Raw genomic sequence first — 19,299 nt, forward strand, 5'->3', positions numbered from 1 at the left:
TATTTCGCATCTCACACTTCTCTCCTCTGAGCCAGGCCAAGTGCCGTGGTGGGATGACCTCACTGCGAAGCGTTTGCCACGCGTCGATATTCAATTAATGGCTGTGAAAATGGCCATCAGGGGCTGAGCAATGTGAAGGTCACCACAGGGAGACAGGCAAAAGGAAGACGCAAGAAGTACCAGCAGAGACACCAGGGACAGTGATGCTTTCAGCCCTTTTAAGCTCTAACTCAGTGATACTTCTGTCATTCAGTCCTTTGATTTTTGCCTTTTTATCTCATTTTCTAACACTTGTGCAGAGATTTCTCTTCTGTGAACCAGTTTGAAGAGAGCTTCTTTCATTATCCACATGTAACATCAAGCAGGCAGCCCAGTCCCTATATCCTCAAGTCAGTTTGGAGACTGCTCACCACACTCCTGGTGGCACGTTTGGCTGCTTGGGCACTGGCATGAGTCTGGAAATATCCGTGTCTCCTCTCAGTGACTGGCAGAACAGTGAATGATGGGAAGAAAAACAGACTGGGGAAAAAAGCAAGACCTTTCTCCATCTCATCTCACTCAGAAAATAATTTTGCTTAGAATGTTTGTATCTTATCTTATCGTTCAGGTCATCTTTTAACTGCTGATAATTTTAATTCTAGCAGGCACTTAATGTGCTAATCAAACCTGATGGCTTCTCAGCAGGATAGAAAATCCCAAGCATAGATGTGATTATTGGGTTTCTAGAGAGAAATGCTGGCATATAAAGAAAAAAAAAAAAAATTTGCAGAGGGATTATTTACTGCTGTCTTCACTCTAAGTCCTAATTCACCCACATTGTTCTGTTTTACACTTGGTTATCCAGGCACATGTTACTTCGTCTGTTCCATCCTACAGTGGAGGAGGGATGTAGCACAGGTGTGAATGGTAATAACTCCTCTTTTCTTGTGCTATTAACCACAGCTCTTCTGCTACTCAGAAGTTCACAGCCAGGCCAAAACACCACATCTGCAACCCAAATAGGTTTCCATGAGGCCTGCACACTTATTCCCTGCAGCAGCAGGACTTAACAGTGGGTGAGGGTGCAGATGTGGCCCAGAGGTTCAGGGTGATGCAGGCACCTCGGGCACAAATTTCCTTTCCTCAGATTCCCATGCCAGCACAGGGGATGGGGCCCAACTGAAGAGGCACCTTTGGCATGGGATGTAGCTCCCCTGCTCCTGCCCTGCTGCTGGTTCCTGTGGGTGGCCTCACAACTAGGGAGAAAAGAAACTTCCCCTTCTCTTCCCCTGACTTGGGTTGGTAAAATACAGCCTCTCTGAGACCAGCATGGTAATAAATCCTAACCTGCCAGGGTGATGCATGGATGCACAACACAATCAGTCCCAGAGGGAGGCAATCTCTGCCTGACTAGGCCAAACTGATGTGCTGCAGCAGGTGGGAAGGACGTGGACGCTCCCCAGTAATGGCCCAAGCATGCTGCCCATGCTCCCTGAGCAGGCTAGTGTTCAACAGAGGAGGCTGAAGCAATGAGTGCAACCAGCTCACCCAACGCAAAGGAGACTTCTCCAGACAGGAGCAGGCTTCAGGACTGATCAAGACCAAGGGTGGCATCTTTTCTCTCCTGTGGCCTGGATCTGCAGCATTCCCTGCGTCAACAAACTCTGGAATCCAGGACCCGCTCCACAATCACCCAGGATGGTTCAGATAAGGGAAGTACGGAGAAGAGTAGTATGATTTCACCCAGACCCCAAGATAGCTCTTGCACTAATCACGTCTCTGCAGTGTTTTGCTGCCCTGTATCACCAGTCACACTGATACCATACCAGTGTGCCAAGGAAGCTCACACCTGAAAGCTAAACAACTTTAATGCAATCAGGAGGAGCATCCCAAAAGCAGGCAGCAGAACCAGACATCCCAAGCACCACACAGTCCAGCAACATTGATCAGCTCATTACACTGGTGAACACATAAAGACACAAACCTGGCCTTACAGCAAAATTCTTACTACTTCAGTGCAGGATTCCTGCCTGCTTAGCCTCAGATTTGCTCTAAGCCATCCTTGGAAGGGTCCACCATTTCCCTCTGAGATAATTTCCATGGAGATATGCAAAGACAAACATTTCTGTAGCATTTTCTTCCTTTCTCTCTGCCTGCAAACAGAAAATTGGGAAGGTACACAAGGGCATAAGTGGTATAAGTGAGTTTTGAGATGCTCAGCTGGCAAATTCTTTGTGGAAATATTACAATTAATTATCAGTGTAGTTTCTCTTGTGTTTTGACTTTAGAAGAAACCCATTTAACCTGTTTCCCTTTGTACTTAGTACTTCTAACATCAGTGAAGAGTATCACCTGGAAGACCTTTTATAGGCACAATAAATGCCATGACAACTGCAAAGATATTTCCAAGAAATCCCAGCTGTAGCCTTCAGACCGTAAATCTGGGAGACATTTCCCACATCATAATTTCTCCCTTTCAGTATCCTCTGTTCATAGGGAAGTACTGACTAAGTGTTAAGCCTCCAGACTGAATTTCTGATTCCACCCCTCAAAAGAGCAAGAACCCATCATTTCAATTTATCTGGAAACGCTTGTACAGAAATGCTGATCACTGTGATTAATTGTCACATCTGCGGGAGCATCCTGTTCAGGGAAAATTTAGACTCAATTCTACATGGGTTATTTACGAGCCAGCTGCTCCAGCCATTAAAACCGCCCTAAATATCTGCTTTCCCTACTACAGTTTGAACAAACAGATTAGTCCCTGGAATCACAAACCCCCATGTTTTGCAGCTCAGTACAGCTCACCGCAAAATAAAGACCTCAATAAATAGCACTGTTAAGGGCACTCCTGCTGGAACGAGCCTTCCCTAGTAATGTTTCAACTCCAGAAAGAGCTTGTTTTGAGCCCCGAAGAAATCCACCGGAAATAACCTTGGAATTTGTATGTTTATCTCTGCGTGGCTGTGGAAACACTGTGGGAGAGGGTTGTTTTTGTTTTGCAAGGCAAATAGAAAATCTATGATATTCTTCGATATTCCAAGGCCTCCCTCTCCTCCTGCTGCAAGCAAAGGGCTCTTGTCCAAGATGTGTTTTTTTTTTTTTTAATCAACGCCTCCCCTGCCCCAGCATAGAGCAATCCAGTGTGGAGCACATTCCTTGGCATCCTCACCCCTAATTGCTCTCAGGCTGTTGCAACACTTCTCGTGTTCCCGGCTCAACCCAAAGGCTGACTTGGCTTTGGAGGAGGCTGGGCTGACCCCTGGTCCTGCTGAATCCACACTCCTGGTGGGGTGGCTGGGAGACACGCAAGGAGCCTGCTTGAGAGATGAATCACCTGTTGCTGGGGATGAGGGAAGGTCTCTTGCAGGAGATCCTGCTGAGACTGGCCAGAGAGCACGTTACAGAGCATCTGGGATGAGGATATTCACTCAGACTAGTGTCCCCAAACTGTCCACAGGAATAACTTGGCTTATCATTTCCATTTTCACTGTTTCCCCATTTTCTCCTCACTTCTGCTCTGCTCCCCACCTCCTTTGCAGTCCCTGCTGGGCAGGCTGCCTGCTGCCCCCTTCAATTTACCCCCATTCAATCCTGCAGCCCACCTTCAGAGTGGTGAAGCCTGAGATGTGTTGACTGAGCTGTTCTGCCCAACAATCACCCTACTGCTCTGCTACTAAAAAGATCTCTCCCCCACCAGTGCAAGTCCCCCTGGTATTTCTGGTTTCTCCCTCTTGCTCGGCCCATTGAGGAGAGCCAGGACCCCTGCCATGGGCGCAGGCAGAGGCACTGTGCTGCTGCCAACTCAAGCGTTCATCAGTAAAAAAAACCTTAAGCCACATCTCTGCATGATAGTGATGGGCTCACAGATACCCACAAAACCTCACTGTAAACCATTTACTGCTTACATCGCATCAACACTTCTTTCCAAAGCACCTACACAGTGCCACACATACCAATCCAGGTGGAGCCTCGAGCAATGCTGTAATATCAGTAATAAAATAGGATAGCTCAGTTGGCAGGGACCTACAAAAATCATCAAGTCCAACTGCAATACTAATAGGCACAGCCTCTTAGTGCAACCTTGCCACTGCACGTTGCCACACGCACACGATTGCCATTCATGATGCCTGCGTGCACGAGGTGTTGTTCCCTGCAGAAACCCCAAGGGAACGGAGTCTCCTGGGGGCAGCACGGTGCGTTAGTCCACGGGAGGGTTAAGCAGCTAATGACAAACTATCAGCGCCATAATCGAAACCTACGCATGCAGGCAGCGCCAGATGTATTCAGCATCCTGCAAACAAAGGCTCCAGGCCAGCACAGAGCGACGTGTGAGCCAAAGGGTTTTCCCAGAATAAGGCTGGGTCTGGCATAAGGCTTGGGAAGGGAACTGCTCCTTATTGCTGGACTGCCCTCCGTGCAAGTGTGTGGGGCACCCCCGGGAAAGGGGCCTGGGTCTGGCACCATGTTCCAGTGGTAACGCAGGAGCAGAGGCTCCCTGCAGTGAAAATGCTTGCATTGTGGGGTGGAGAGGTTGCTCCATCGAAGGGGATTTTCCACAGCATCAGTCATAGCCCCACGGTCAGCCTCAACCGGGATGGAGGCAGGCCTGGGGCTGAAGGCTTCCTGCTGCTGATGTGTTCATGTGGAGGAAAAGTGTCACAAAGTGCTGGTCGGTGATCATGGGGGTGCCCAAGGACAGCCTTCCCTGCTATGTGCCAACCACACCGGGGCTCTGGATTGCTGCCATGGCCACCTTGCACAGGGCCCTCTGTGGTTAGACACGAGACCTGGTGCTCACCAGGAGAGCTTGTATCCATAACCTTTACAAAGGCAGACATGGGCATCACTGAGATAATCTGTGCCACGCGTGGAGCTGTGGTATTAGGGTGCCGATCTGTAAGGCTGCCAGGCACCTCCAAGTCACAAACCCTGCTTTCACGTGCCCTGAAGCCCTGAGGTTGTTTTGGCTGGTACTCCCTGCACGGGGCACCTGCTCAAGAAAGGGCTGAAAACTGTTGGTTATTGCAGGCAACGATTCACCTGCTTCATACACAGGACTGAAAAATCTACCTGGTGTGGCCCATCTGAAAGCACTCTGGTGGGCTTTACTTTGGTCTTCCCCACTGCAGTGTGCAAGGAGTGGGAAATGAGTGAACCTCCATGGCAGGGATCAGCCTTCTGCCCGTGCACAATGACCATTTTATTACAGCTCAGGAGACCATAAGCGTAAGGAGGAAAGGAAAACCTGAACTTGGGAAGGGTTCAATGACAGCACCAGGCAAGGAAACCATGAGCAGGAGACAGGTCACCCCAGGCAGACCAAAGGGAAAAGCAGGGGCAGGGGGAGAAAATTTGGGCTGCTCAAGCAAACTCACTTTTGGTCTTCCCCATCTTTGTGGTGCTTGGCTTGCCTTGTCAAGCCTGTCATCTTGTGCACAAGAGCCTCGAAAATGGGGGGTATGGGAGCTTTTCTGCAGGGAGATGTTTGGAGCAGGACATCAGGGTGGGGATCAGGAGTCAGCCAGATCACATAAATCATTGGGATTTCAGAGCCTGATCTCAAGGCTTTTGGAGGGACTTATGTGCTGTTTGCAGATGTGGGACCCACCCTGATTCAGACCCCTTGCTCAGTTCAGGGCCAGTAACACTTCCTTGATGCATAATAAATTGATTAATTCTTGCAAAGAGTAGAAATAATACGATATTGATGTCCCTAGGTGTGGGTACCTTCACGAACTTTTAACATACACCCTCCTCTCTGCATTTAAAAAATAATAAATAATAATAATAAAAAAAAGCAATTTTAGAAAATTTCTTAAATCTCTTACAGAACCACAAGACCAGCTCCCTGGACAATACATCCCTTTGCAGTCATGCATTTCCTCCCCCTTCCCAGCTCCAGCCTGTAAACTATTTGAATGCTGATGGTTTTTAAATAGCTCCCAATGAGGATTTTACAAACGGGGAATGGCAAGGCAAAATAAATAAATAAGTAAATTCTGTGGGTTGGGGATTTATGTAAACACAAATTCCCTGCAACAGCAAGTTCCTCACTGCATGTCGCTCCTTTTACACAAACACACCATCAGATAAAGGAATGAACATGATTCATTCACTGCCCTCAGATGTGGTGGAGCCCTTGAGTGAAACATTTAAACTATTCTGCTAGATTATGCTGCTTAAAATCAGATTCATAGGACTTACAGGCTGAGGCAGTGTGGCAAGAGGCAGGCTGGGTTTCCAGCAGACACAGGGTTGTGCAGAACAGATTGCTCCACGGGTGCTAAAAACTCTCATGGGGGCTAGAAAAGAGGTTTTGTTTAGCTGCATTGAGCTGTCGGTGTGTGGAGACGAGGAAATCATATTTAGATCTGTTGGCCTGCTCTGGAAGCTGTTACAGGCTCAACTTTCCTTGCCAGTGGATGCTTTATCTTCCCATGCTTGTGCTAGAAATATCATGGGACCACAATGATGGCAGGCTGCTAGATAGTGAATTCATTATTAGACCAAAATAGACGGTGCCTGTCATTCAATAGTGCTGCTGATGCGACTAAGTTTTCAGTCACATGTGCTTCTTTTTTCTTTTTTCTTTTTTTAATCCCAGGAAATGAGCCAGAACTGGTAACACTGTTAAAGCACTTCAAGTGAGAGCTGTGGACATGCTCCATGGAGGGTCAGGAGGAGCCCACACAGCTCCCTGAGACTGAGCTGAAAAGCACTTTGGTAGCCGAGATCCAGGATTGTCTGCATGAGAGCTGGCATTTTCGGTCAGCATTTTAGCCTTGCTACGTGACATGCTAGTCCCCACGACATCCCCGTCCCAAGGAAACCTGCGATACTTGCCCAGACAGCTCTGTCCTGCTGTGGTACCTGAGCCCTTACTAGTCCTTAACGATTCCTGTTATCCTTGTCTTGGTGAGATGGGGAAGTCCTGTAGCCCCTCAGAGGGGAAATATAAAGCCCTGGTAGAGTTGCTCCCAGTCCCACAGGAAGCTCATGGTTGGGCTTCAGCCCTGTCTCCAGATACCATCCACCTTATCCCACCAGCTGTGATGCACCGAAGGTCCTGCTGCGGTAACTGAAGGAAGAATTTGGCATCCGAGCCCTCCAGCCTCTCCTTGCGACAGTCTGCATTGTCTCAGTGGTTACTCATGCTCATGAAATGGGAAGGGTTTCAAGCTAGAGCCCATAATCCTGTTTTTTTTGTTTTTTTTTTCCATGAAGCCTGTGTAGAAAATGTGGACAACTGCCCAGTTCCTCCTTCACAACACCAGCAGCTCCATTATGTGTGCACCAGGGAGCTCGTCTCACATAAGAGATCTCGGTTTCTATTTGTTCTCCAGGTGATACAACACCAGGTAAGACTTGTGCAGAGAAAGGAAACCCCAGCCCTTGGTCCACTCTTGGCAAAATTCATTCCTCCTCCCCAAAACCCTGCCCAGCTCTCCTGGCCGCAGAAGCCTTCAGGCACTGACTGAACCCAATCTCTCTGCTGCATTTTGGCCATCTTAGGCGAAGGCAACCTCCAAGCACAGGACTGAGGATTTTGGGTGGTGTTGGTGTGCAGAGGTGCTCTGGAGAGGCTGAGGCTGGTGCACAAGGCAGATGAACCCTCCTGCCTTCATCTGAGCGTGGGGGATCATTCCCCTGGACAAAGGGACGTGCTGCCTGGGGCAGCACTTGGTGACATCTCCCTGGGGTTCCTGCTGGCAGGTAACCCCAGGCTGCGTTACTCCAGCAACACTGGAAAGCAGGTTGGGAGCAGAGCAAAGCTGTGCTCTTCAAGCAGTTGCCAAGGTAGCTGTAAACCAGACACTTCAAAAGAAAAATAAGAAAAGAAAAAACAGGGTTTAAATGGTCCTGAGTCCTGGCACCGCCTCCACAAGCCATATGTTGAGAGCACCCTCTCCTTTCCTATGGGGTGTGTTATTCCCAGGACCAGAGAGGAAATTCCTATTTCCACAGGACCAGAGAGGAAATTCCCCAGTTTGAGCACAACAGTCCCCTGTTTGCATAGGGTATCCCGCAACCTTGGAGTTTTCCTACAGAAACCTGCCCCCATTTTTCTCCTGACCACAAAGCATTTGCTTTGCATTCAGCAGGAACAACCAGTTTCGTGGTTGAATGAACGATCGGTGTTAATTAGTAGCATTCAAAATTAAAATAAAGGTCAAAAGAGGGTAGGCACTATCAAAGAGCCTTGTTTGCTCAAAGGAAACATGAATGACACTTGTTCAGTGCTTCAAGATAAACTTGTTCAGGCACCAAGTTAATGAAGAAATAAATCCTCCTCTCCAAGGAACGTCACAGCTCTTCAAACACCAACCACACGTCTTTCATCTCAAGGTGTGCCGTGCCCTATCTCTCATCTCTCCTGGTTGTTTCGTTTCTCCTCACTCCCGAGATGCCAGCTTGAGGTGAGATGGGCAAAGGCATCTCCCTGCCCTCCTTCCAGATCTTCACCATGGAGCGAAGGACGAGGGGGTGTCACGGGGGGTGGGTGCATGTGGAGTGCGGGGTGGTTGATTTTAGGACTTTGGCTGGTTGCAGAGGGCTGGAGGCGTTGGCAAGTGGTGAGCTGGACCCCACGGGCACTGTGGACCCTCCGTGCTTAAAACCACAAGGAAACATGAAGACAAACAGACACGGGGTGCAACGAGACCCCTGCCCGCTGCTCTCCCCATCATCCTGCCCAGCCACCTGCAGGCACCCAGCTGGTGCAGAATTAGCCAGAAGGCAATTAAGGGAATCGCTCACCTGGGCTGGGTCACCTTCCGCAGGTGCTTCGCTCCATCGACAACAGAGGGAGCCCGAGGATGTCTGTGCTCCACACTCAGGCATCTCAGGCAAATTTAGGGTGGGATGAACCAAGGCCAAACATCTATCCACGCATTCAGAAGCCAGCAGTAGCAGGCACTAGAATATATTTATATGTTCACAAAGAGGGAGGGAAGGTGTGTGTGCACCCTTTGGCTCCCCCATGACCCCCAAAACACCATAAATCACCCTCCTCGGGACAGCAGGATGCAGCAGGACATGCCTCCCCCCCTGGCTGCTCCGCTCCTGGCCACGAGCAGAGGGTGAGGGTGTGGGTGCTGGGGGGTCTCGGCAGCAGCGCTCCAGCTCCAGCTCCCGCTGCCGAAATCTCCGGAGGGGAGGAAGATGGTATTTCCATCTTTTGGAAACCGAGCTCTGGGAACACGCCCACACAGGCTTTGTCATAATCTCCTGAATTCAGTTAGAAGTAAAGAAGAGGCAGAGGTCAAAGTTTTCCTGGCTTAACAAAGATGCTATCAAAATTTAACTTCTTCCCTGCTGCCAGCACGCAGGTCTCCCGTTCCTCAGCATTCAGGAACATAGCAAACACATGCTTATCTTTGCAGCAGCAGCATTTCTCTTCTCCCCCTGCCCTGCATGCACAGCCAGCAATGTTTCCGACACCAGAAGGCTGAGCAGATTATATTGCATGGCAGCCATCTGCGGAGCGATGCAGTCCTGCATGCAGCATCCCCTTCGGCTGCAGACAGGCACGCTGCTTCGCCCCATCTCACATGCTGGAGGAGATGAGGCATGAAAGATGAGCTTCCAGGGGAGCAGATGGGCACCTGTCAGCAGCCATACATCAAGAGATCGTTGCTTTGGATTGTGCATTACAGAAAAAAAAAAAAAAGACCTTCTGCAAGATTTTCAAACACATGATTCTCAGCACTGTGAAAAAAAATAATAATAATTTAAATTAAAAAATTGGCAGCTCTATCCTGTTTCTCTGAATGAGCAAGAGTGAAACAGGCCAGCATCCCACACTTATCACTGCACCCCTCACCACACAGGAAAAACAGCAAAGAGGGGTCCATTTTCTGAGCTATTGCCCCCTGGCATTGCAGGGGAGTGGTGGTGGCTGCATACAGATGGATGACCTGGAGAGCAAGAGCAGCCAAGTGGTGAAAGACTGCACTCTGCATCTCAGCTCTGTCAATTCCCAAAAGGTCTGGAGTTTGTTCTGGTCCACTGGTTGGTGGCTGTTGGGATCCTGAGTCCCAGAAATCAATAGTGAACTGCAAATGTGACATGTTAGCGGCAGGGTGAGGATGCTCGAGTAACTTTATCCTGCCCAGCAGACCCCCGGGTGGCCCCAAGGCTGTTTGCTCCAGCCCAGCTGTCTCGGAGCCATACGGCTGGTAGGGCATCAGAGAGGGAGATCAAATTTGGAGGCTGCAAAGCACGTGGTTGTTTGCTTTCCGTGTCCCAGCTCAACTTTTGGCCTCCTCCTTTCATAATGAATTTCTCGGAGGTTCTCAGCATTGCTTGCTCTTTCACAGAGTGCACTTCCAGCTACAAAAATAGCACAGACACTAAAACAATCTTCAGGAATCAGATAAGAGCTCCTCCCAGGAGGAAGAAAAAAGATCCATTTCTTCCCTTTTCTTTTTTTTTTTTTTTTTTTTTTTTTTTTGTTCTCTCTATTTAAAAAGGCTGATATGTTACAATTGTAGGTTGTGATTTCCGTCCTGAGGTGCTTCACAAGAGCTCCCCAGCATCCTCCAGCCAAGCTGGCCACCCAGCTCCTCCCTCCTCTGGTCCTGATGCTCACTAGACCTTTCCCCAAGCAGCACCAGCTCTTGCTGGCTGGCATTCTCGCATCCTCAGGAGTTAAATGAGCCCTCAGAGGGGTCCCACTGGTCCTGCAGCCACAGTGAGAAAAGCCCTGGGAGAATGAGGATGGGAGAGGGGAGGGGAGGGAGCGTGGGACTTCGTGCAGTCCTTCTTCCCCCTCGCTGCTTCTCAAGGAAACATGTTTAAAACCACTCTCTTCTCTAAAATTGGAGCTTTATAACTCCCTTATCTGCATATGCTGACAGATAAGCACCCTGATATATGTCTGGTCACACTGTGAACTCCCTGCCCCTTGCTCCGTGTGTATGTGTACGCACAGAAACAGACACCCACGAGCCAAAAAAAGAGCCTTTAAATATTACATAAGTACAAGTAAATAGCTAAAACACAGCAAATGGTGTTGTGCAGCACCTTGAGTGGTCTCCCAGTTCATCCCCCAGCACAGGGTCAAGTTACAGCTTATTGCCCGGGTCTGTGCTAAAAATACCCACTGGCTGAAATTCCAGTCTTCCTGGGCAACTGCTTCCCTTGACTCTCTCCTTTTCACCCTTCAAAGCTTTTCCTGGACTTGCTTGTCCCTCACTGCCATCGAAGCCCGGGGAACAGCTTGTTCCCAGCCCACTCACGGCACACATCTGGAGATGGTTACGTCTCCCACTCCAGCTCTGCTACGTTTGCATCTCTTTTCTAGGCAGGCAGTGGCAGTCTGTTTGGGGAAAAAAAAAACAGTGGGGACAGCGTTGGAGGAAGCAAAGGAGGGGTCAGAAAGAGAGAGTATAAAAACAGATGAAGAACATGCTGGACCAAAACCATGTACTGCATCAGCCTGAAAACACAACCTGAATATGGCATTTGTTGCAGACCCCATGCAACACTCACACCTCCGACACGGAGCGTGGCCTCTGCACAGCGCAGCACCTTGTGGCATGACTCACCTTCACCAAGCAAAGCACATTTTCCACCCACGTAGCTGCAGCTCCTCTGCTGGAGGTGACCACGGCAGCTGCGGACAGGAGCATGCACCCACCCCGCAGCACAGACCTGCCCCACCAGCCATTTGCACTAACACCTCTCCCCTCACAGAGCACCTAAAATGCAAGGGAAGAACAAAAGTAAGCAAGAAGCCACGCGGTGGGGAGGGCAGAAGACAAAATATGCTGCCTACATTCCTGGATGTGCCATACTGATGCCCACTTTTCCCTTTAAAACCAGCAACGACTCATTGAACCTTAAGAGTAAAGCTGAATTTACCAATACGTGAAAAATTCTTGAGTCCTAACTGGAAGGAAATCACCGTACACTGAAAAACCTCCAGTTTAGCCTGCTTGTCCCTTACAAAACACCCTGCATGAGTTTTGGAGCTGATGCAATCCCATCTCAAGGTGTCAGGGCCCCAGGTCAGTCCAAACACTTCTGGGAGCATCCCGAGCCCTTTTCCCTCCCCCAGCCTCAGAGACACTGCTCCACATTTTTGTCTTACTATTTTCCTTGGCAGCTGTTTTCTTTCAAGCCGAGCTATGGCTGCGTTGCTTTTAGGTACTTAAATTCATATTCTTGATTCATTTCTTCCCTAATCACTTGGGATGCTGCGTTTTACAAAAGGGAGTGTAATTAATCTTCCAGGTTTGTGCATGTGTGATGAAAAAGATGTGATCCATGACAATTTAATGCGCCAGCTAGCTGCTAGACAATGGAAATCTCTGAGTTATACCCAAAAAAAGCCACACCCAGACTCACAAAGACTGCAGCAGCTGACAAGCATCTTTTGCAAACTCTTAAAAAGGAACATTTTTTGATTTTTGTTGTTGTTGTTGCTGGCATTTTAAACTTGGCCCCAAAAATCGGTTGCAAAAGAGCATTTATTCAATTTATTTAATTTAATTTTTCATTATTTAAAGACCCATTTATGCAATGGGTCAATGAGCTGCAGAAGCTGCTGAATTTCTCACAACACTATCAGTCATCTGGGAGAGCCATTGTGGTGCTTTTTGTAGGGTGATGGCACTCCTGCTCCCCTCTTACATGCATTCCTTGCAGCTTCGGTGGTGGTCGGACCCTCATCGTTGGCATCGCTCACAAACAGCTCCATCCCATCTCAATCGCTCTCTTAGATGTTAACAGCCCTGTGATGTCCAACATCGATATCGGCTGCCCATAACAAAGCTGTTAGAGTGACATTTTGGTAGGAAATGGTGGGAAATCTGCAGCAATCAGACAGAGCTATAAAAGGTTAATGAAGATGAAAGGACAGTAAATGCAGAGGGAAAGCGCAGGCAGCCAGAGAGATTTTTGGCAAGATTTGCTAAGCTGCTGCCTGGCCACGTGTTAATACATTTCCTGCATTTCCCAATCAAGCTGCTCGTTTCCAGTAGCCTCAGCAAATCTGTATCTCTGGGTGAATCAGGAGAAACGCGGAGCTACTGTGGGGATGGCAGCATTTGCAGCAGCTCTTGCCCATTATTGAGCAAAATGTTCAAGTTTCCAAATGGAGTTTGGAAAAAATTTATTTCATCTGGGTACTGTGCCACTGGGGAAGCTAAATTCACAAGTGCTCCAGCCTGGAAACTCTCTTGGATCTGAAATATTAACTGTGGTGCTCACCTAGGGGCAATCTCTTTCCAAGTCACCCCTGTGTTTTTGGAAGGAAGATGTTTCACTCAGCATTATCAGGGGGCTGCTAAGAACAAGCACTGCCAGGTAGGACAGGACTGGGCAGGGCACTCTTTCAAAGCAGAGAGGAGGAAACTACTTAATTAGTCTCAATCCTCATCATGGGACAACTCTCATCACAGGATGCTACACTTGCACTGCAATTCCCAGATTTCACTACAGGACTTCAGTCACTGCCTTTGGAAAGCAGTTTAATGCTCTAATAGATGTCCTCATTACAGTTTTCATTTTCCCTTGCCACCCCATTGTGTTCTTCATTATCTCGCTCACCACCAAAAATACCCCTCCTTCCTCACCAGCACTTCAGGCTTTCAGAGGACTGTGTGCTCTTACCTGATCTCTCCTACCCTCATCCCATGTCAAGAGGGGTGCTTAGCTAAGCCATGCACATAGCTCGCTGTCAGCATCGCCGCATAAATCAGCCTCTGCAGCCCCAGCACGCTGCCGGTGCTATTCCCTGAATTCCTGCCACTCATCACCAGCGCCCTGCAGGCAGGTGCCGAGGAGGGGACAGGGTCCCTCTGGGTGGGCTCGGACAAGCTGAGGGCTTGCAGCCCGTGTTCTCCCCAGCCCTGGGCACCCGCACGTACAACCCTGCCCTCCAACCAGCGGTTTTGCTGCCATCTCCTTGAACTCATCCTTCATATGACTGTTCACGAGAATTTCTCCACGCTTTTTCCAGCTTCCCCGTCTCATTAAGGAGCAGGTTATTTTTAGCTGTGTTTACTCAGCTTAAGCATTTCCAAAGCAAGCCTTGCTTTCTTCTGTTGCTCATTTCTCTCGGTTCCTCCCAGTTCCATAGCGACTGCAGGTTTGGCTACGCCGCATTTAGCACTGAGATCACTTGGGAAGGCAGCGCGTTGGGCCAGCTTTGCCACTAGCACCGTCTGTCACCCAGGAGACACCTCTTTCATCCCAACCACACGTCCTCCTGCAATTACCGCTGTCAATACTGATGTCAAGGGTACGTGTCGGCAAACAGACTTTGCTCACTGCTAACTCGGACCCGACACGGCTTGCCCTTTGGGGAATTCGGGCAATAGCTGCCACCTTTCCTATCTCCCACGACGGTGGGAGTCTGCATGGCAAGACACTGGGGCCACCCAGAGCCTGGGCTGCACAGCCCCAGTGCACAGCAATCCCCACCCCACCCTGACACCAGCCTCAGTCTCGCCAGCCTCAGGATTTCTGTGGCCGTGACGAACTTCGAGCCGGCTTTCAATTTCCGCAAGCTGCCGTGTCCGCGTCGCTTTGAACCGGCTCCATGAGCAAGCCACCCCGACAAGCCAGCGTTCATGGGGCTTGCAGCCAGTCATGCTGCAGCCCATGACAGATTTAATTGCAGATTAGAAATGCCGTAGCAGAAATATTACAGGAGATTTCAGATTCTAATTGTTTCCTGAATAAGGTAGGAGACAAATTTTATTTTTAAACCCCCAAGTGATGACAGCCAATGTTTTGGTGTGAAAAAAAGATAAAGAAGCAACTGCTACCTCACCGTGAACAGGTAACAACTTCCAGAGTTTAATCTTACACCTTAATTTGTTCTTAATATTCGCATCGTGACAGCAGCCAGAAGGCATTATCAAGCCAAGTGCTCCTTTGTGTCAATACACAGCAGCAGAAAAACTCCCCGCCCAAACGAGCTGTGAGTGTTGTATCTGCTGGAAGAAAGCCACGCTCCCTCTTGTGCCATATTAACGCACTTTTAGCGACAGAACTGATTAGGATTACTGGTTTGGATTTGCTCAGATCGAGCTCGGTTGGGTTTTTAATCTTTGGGATAAGCTGTGGATAGAGAATTGGCTGTTTAGGTGTAAGGGCATTGCTGGGAAACAGTCCGCCAACAAAATGACTTCGGTGCCTGCCCTGGTGGGTGGCAGCTGATAATGAAGTGCTAATCAAGGGGGCAGGGGGGGATTTTTGGCTTTCAAGGAGCATCAGACATCTTTGCCTGATTCTGTCCCCACTAGCACAGAAATTAAGAGAGAGCTGAAGAATGTGCGCTAAGAGTGAAAATAAGCACCCTCCACTCTTCTCAGATTCAAGACGATGCTTGATAGGGTAATTACGGAGCCATCGCTGGCAAGCCAAGACACAGGGAGTATCGCTCGGGCTGTCTGAAGCTCACGGCTCTCCCGTGCTGTATTTTGATGCGGCAGCCTAATGAAGTCTGGCAGGCCACACGTCCCTTCCATCTCGGTGAGGCTGGCGGGTGGCATCATGCTGTGGCTCAGGGGTCCATCACAACGGCAAGCTGCTCCTGTCGAGCTGCTCTCATCTGATTCCACAGCACCTGATGAAGGGCAATCTTCCCTGGTGTGCCCCGGGGGACTCCGCTGCTGCACCCCAGCACTGCGATGCACTGGGACCCCAATCCCTCACCCTTGCCACCCCACTTTCCTTAGGGCTTCCCTCAAACCTGGCATGCAGACTGCAGCCGAAGGATGTCAGAGCCGCGATCACTGGCCACTCTCAGCCTGAAGTCGATGTCCTTTCTAATTCTCATGGACGTCAGAAAGATTTATCTGGAGAGATCCTATTTTACAGCCCGTGCCCTCTGGCGTGTTTGCTTTTCCTGTGCTCTGGGTTCACAAGCTGCTCAACCCTCCCCAAACCCTCTCCCAACCAAGCTGGGTGGCTATAAATTACAATGGACTGCAATGCACTCAGCTACGGTCCTGTCCATCATCTGTGTGCGGTATTAACCCTGTGAAACTTGGTCACCCAGATATGTGTTTCCCCAGCTTTGAATCCTTATCCACCACTAAAACCCTTCAGACAGCCGAAGAATGAAATGCGCGCAGCAGCAGGCATTTCTAAAGAAAACTTGATGGCTTTCTGACACCCGACACATGCAATTCCCAACAGAGTTAATTGAAGCTAATTCCTCAAAGGCTGAGATGAGAATATCCCCATAAATTATGTTCTTGCTTCATTCCAGACAAGAACGGCATGAATGCATTACACGCAATCCCTCAATTTACAGTATTAAAACTGGCAAGTCAATCAAGGAGGCAGCATAAAGTCGCTTGAAAGCTGAAATTCATTTTCAGCCTCTCTCCATCTATACTGTAACGTGAAGGGCTGATTTTTTTTGAGGGCATCTTTCAGATTTCCACACACAGTGGGACTCCTTTTGGAATAAAAGAGCCTTCCCCATGGGTTTTCAGTGCGCAGAGCCCCTGCTTGGGAGATTTTTCTGGGGTGCAGGGTTTTCATGGCCTTGTACAGAAGCAGCTTTCAAAGATATCCCCACAGAACTTTGGGTTTCCAAGCCAAAGAGAAAACAAGGCAGGATGAGCAGCACTACATCTCTTCTTCAGCTGCAGAAAAGCCAGGGCCGATGATCTGGGAGGGCAGGCGCAGGCACACGCATAGGCTCTAACCTATAGCACTGCTACTGCCAATCCGCTCTCATTAGCAGAGTTATTTTTAAATCCTGTGTTTTTTGGACACACTCCTAACGACAAGTTATTTTTAAATGGCAGTCCAAAGAAATAAGCACATTCTGTGTGCCATTCATGTCGCTCTTGTAGGGACTGAAATATCAGTGAATTGTACTGGGGGGATTATGTAAATGAAATCCAGATTCCACAAAAACTGCCCGGCTTCTGTGTTGCTCAGAATCAGAAGCTTTGAAAATAAATTTCTGTGAACTTCTACTGCCTCGCAGGATCTCTGGGGATGCAAAGGTTGCAAATGGTTTCAGGTGTGGTCCATAGCTGGTTGGTATCTGTTGCAAGGCACCATAGTACTTCATGTTGGATACTGGAAAAATAAATACCCACACGGAGCAAAGGTGAAAGCTTAGCTCAGATCAAACAGAAAGCCTCTGACAGAACCAAGATCTTCTGAGTCCCACCACTGCTGAACCTCAAAGCCGTGCTCTAACTTGATATAGATTAATGAATCAGATTTTGGCATCATATGCCACAGGATAAATGACCCATAGGGCAACACTGCTGTCTCCTTTTTTCATTTATAAGGCATCTTTGACATGTGTTATTTGGCAATTAATATTTTCCCCAAGTTCAAGACCGGCCATGGTGACCGTGCAATAATTCTTGCTGGAATTCATAGACTTTAGGGCCCAGAGAGGCCTTAACGACTGTGTCCTGACCTTCTGCATAGCAAATAACCCAATTCCTGCCTCAAGCCCATAACTCCTGACTGAGCTATGACCCATCCTCCGGGAGATATGCAGACTCAACATAAAGACGTGCATGATGGAAAATCCAACTTGTCCTTGGAACACTGTTGGCAAGGTTAGCTGCCTTCCTCCCTCAGAGTCCTCCAGCTCTAATTAAGCTGACTCTCATTTCCATGTAACTTATTCTGCTAGAATGAAGCACTGACTCCTATTAGAAACGTCTCCCTTACGCAGGTGCTCCACGACCACAGCCAAGTCATCTCTTAACCTCTCTGATCAGCTAAACCAGAGGGGTTAACATCTAATCCTGTATTCACCACTGTAGGTCTGCACACGCAGTGATGCTGCTGCTCTTTAATGAGCTGCTCTTCAATGAGCAGCAGTTGCCACAGGTCAGACGAGGTTCAGTAAATGTCCACATGAATGCCCTTCACCCAGAGCTAATGCAGGATTATCGTCATGTCTATAGCCCAGCCCAGGAGCAGCAATTAACTGATATGATTTCTTTCACTTTTGTCTGTTTTGGATAGAACAATTCATGAATGAAACATTCAGCTCCAGAAGTGTTAAATGCATTGACGCAGCAGCCCAAATATATTTAAATATAGCAATACCTACCTATAAAAAATAATGGTGACGTAAACACCTTTTTTAACAATTAAATGGTAAAAGCTGTGTTACCAGCTCAGACTCACAGAAAAGAACCCACTTTAGGGAACCCCCTTACATTTTTGCAAATGAAAGGTTGAAAAAATATTGAGCATCAGTTATACAAGAGCAATATCATGTTCTGTTCCTCTATTCTACCCAAGAGATAACGTTAATCCTTTGATTTATTCAGAGCGCCTTAACTAATACCGTAATAAATGGTATTGACAATTGAACTCACTTCTGTAAGAAATTCATTGTACTTGCAGCACATACAGTAAGAAATGCCTTCACACGCCTGTCAGGAGATCTAAATAAAATTAAAGAACTGAGAACAAAGGCAAATCAGATAGGCATAGCTGATTGGGAAATGTGACTTGCTTATACTGTGATAATTTTTCTATACATCTAATGCAGCAAACTGCATGTAAAGAAACCATTCTTCACATCTTCTTCAGTTCTTCAGTTTAAACACATGAAACTTCAGTTCTTTGTTTCCCAACTTAGGGATGGCTGAGCTACTGACCACCATACAGCACTGGCTTTGAAAAGACAGGCAAAGAACTGAATTGATTTAATCTTATTAAAATACAGAGCAGTTTAACTATATTATCCCCAGTGACTTACTGATGGCTCAATTGCTGCTACAATCTATGCAAGGCTTCAAGTGATGAAACTGTATTTGTTCCTGCCTTGTCTCTCCTCTTCAAAACGGTCTCAGAGGTTACTGCTATCACTGGCTAATCAGCACTCAAAGGAAATAGTTTCAGAAGCAGAACTAGAAATGTCTCCTCCTGCATTACCAGTATATAATTAGGGGAAAGCTGCATTCCTTTCTGCTATATACACAAAGTCACACAAAGCATTTTCTAGAAATGGCCTTAGCTAGGGTCAGACAACAATGATCATCTATAACACACCCAAGAACAGTCAAAAGAATTAATACCGATTACAGGTTATGAGCTAATTCAGTCATTCCTCTTAAAAATAAAAAATAAAATAAAACAACATAAAACAAAACAAAACAAAATTAAATTAAATTAAAATAAAATAAAACAAAACAAAATAAAATAAAACAAAATAAAACAAAACAAAATAAAACAAAATAAAATAAACCCACCACTGTTGTTAAATGTTAAAAACAGAGCACTTGGCACAACCGAGTGCTGCCAGCCTGCCACAAAGAGCCGTCTATTAGGCCCCTGTGGTGTGTGTGCAGCAAACCCACAGAT

General features: G+C 47.8%; 1 protein-coding gene across 1 annotated transcript in view; it reads right to left on the minus strand.

Moving 5' to 3' along the window:
• LOC308195268 (uncharacterized protein) overlaps positions 1-19,299 on the minus strand; it is a 74,443-nt gene that overhangs the window by 35,504 nt on the left and 19,640 nt on the right. Inside the window, exons 5-6 of the mRNA XM_080592360.1 lie at positions 11,532-11,684; positions 8,740-11,302 (exon numbers count right to left, since the gene is read on the minus strand). Of these exons, the coding sequence (XP_080448486.1) occupies positions 11,219-11,302; positions 11,532-11,684 (237 nt within the window). The 3' untranslated portion in view covers positions 8,740-11,218. The remainder of the gene's footprint in view (positions 1-8,739; positions 11,303-11,531; positions 11,685-19,299) is intronic.

The sequence above is a fragment of the Anser brachyrhynchus genome, assembly GCF_964034855.1.
Source record: "Anser brachyrhynchus genome assembly, chromosome: 5".
Taxonomy (NCBI): domain Eukaryota; kingdom Metazoa; phylum Chordata; class Aves; order Anseriformes; family Anatidae; genus Anser; species Anser brachyrhynchus.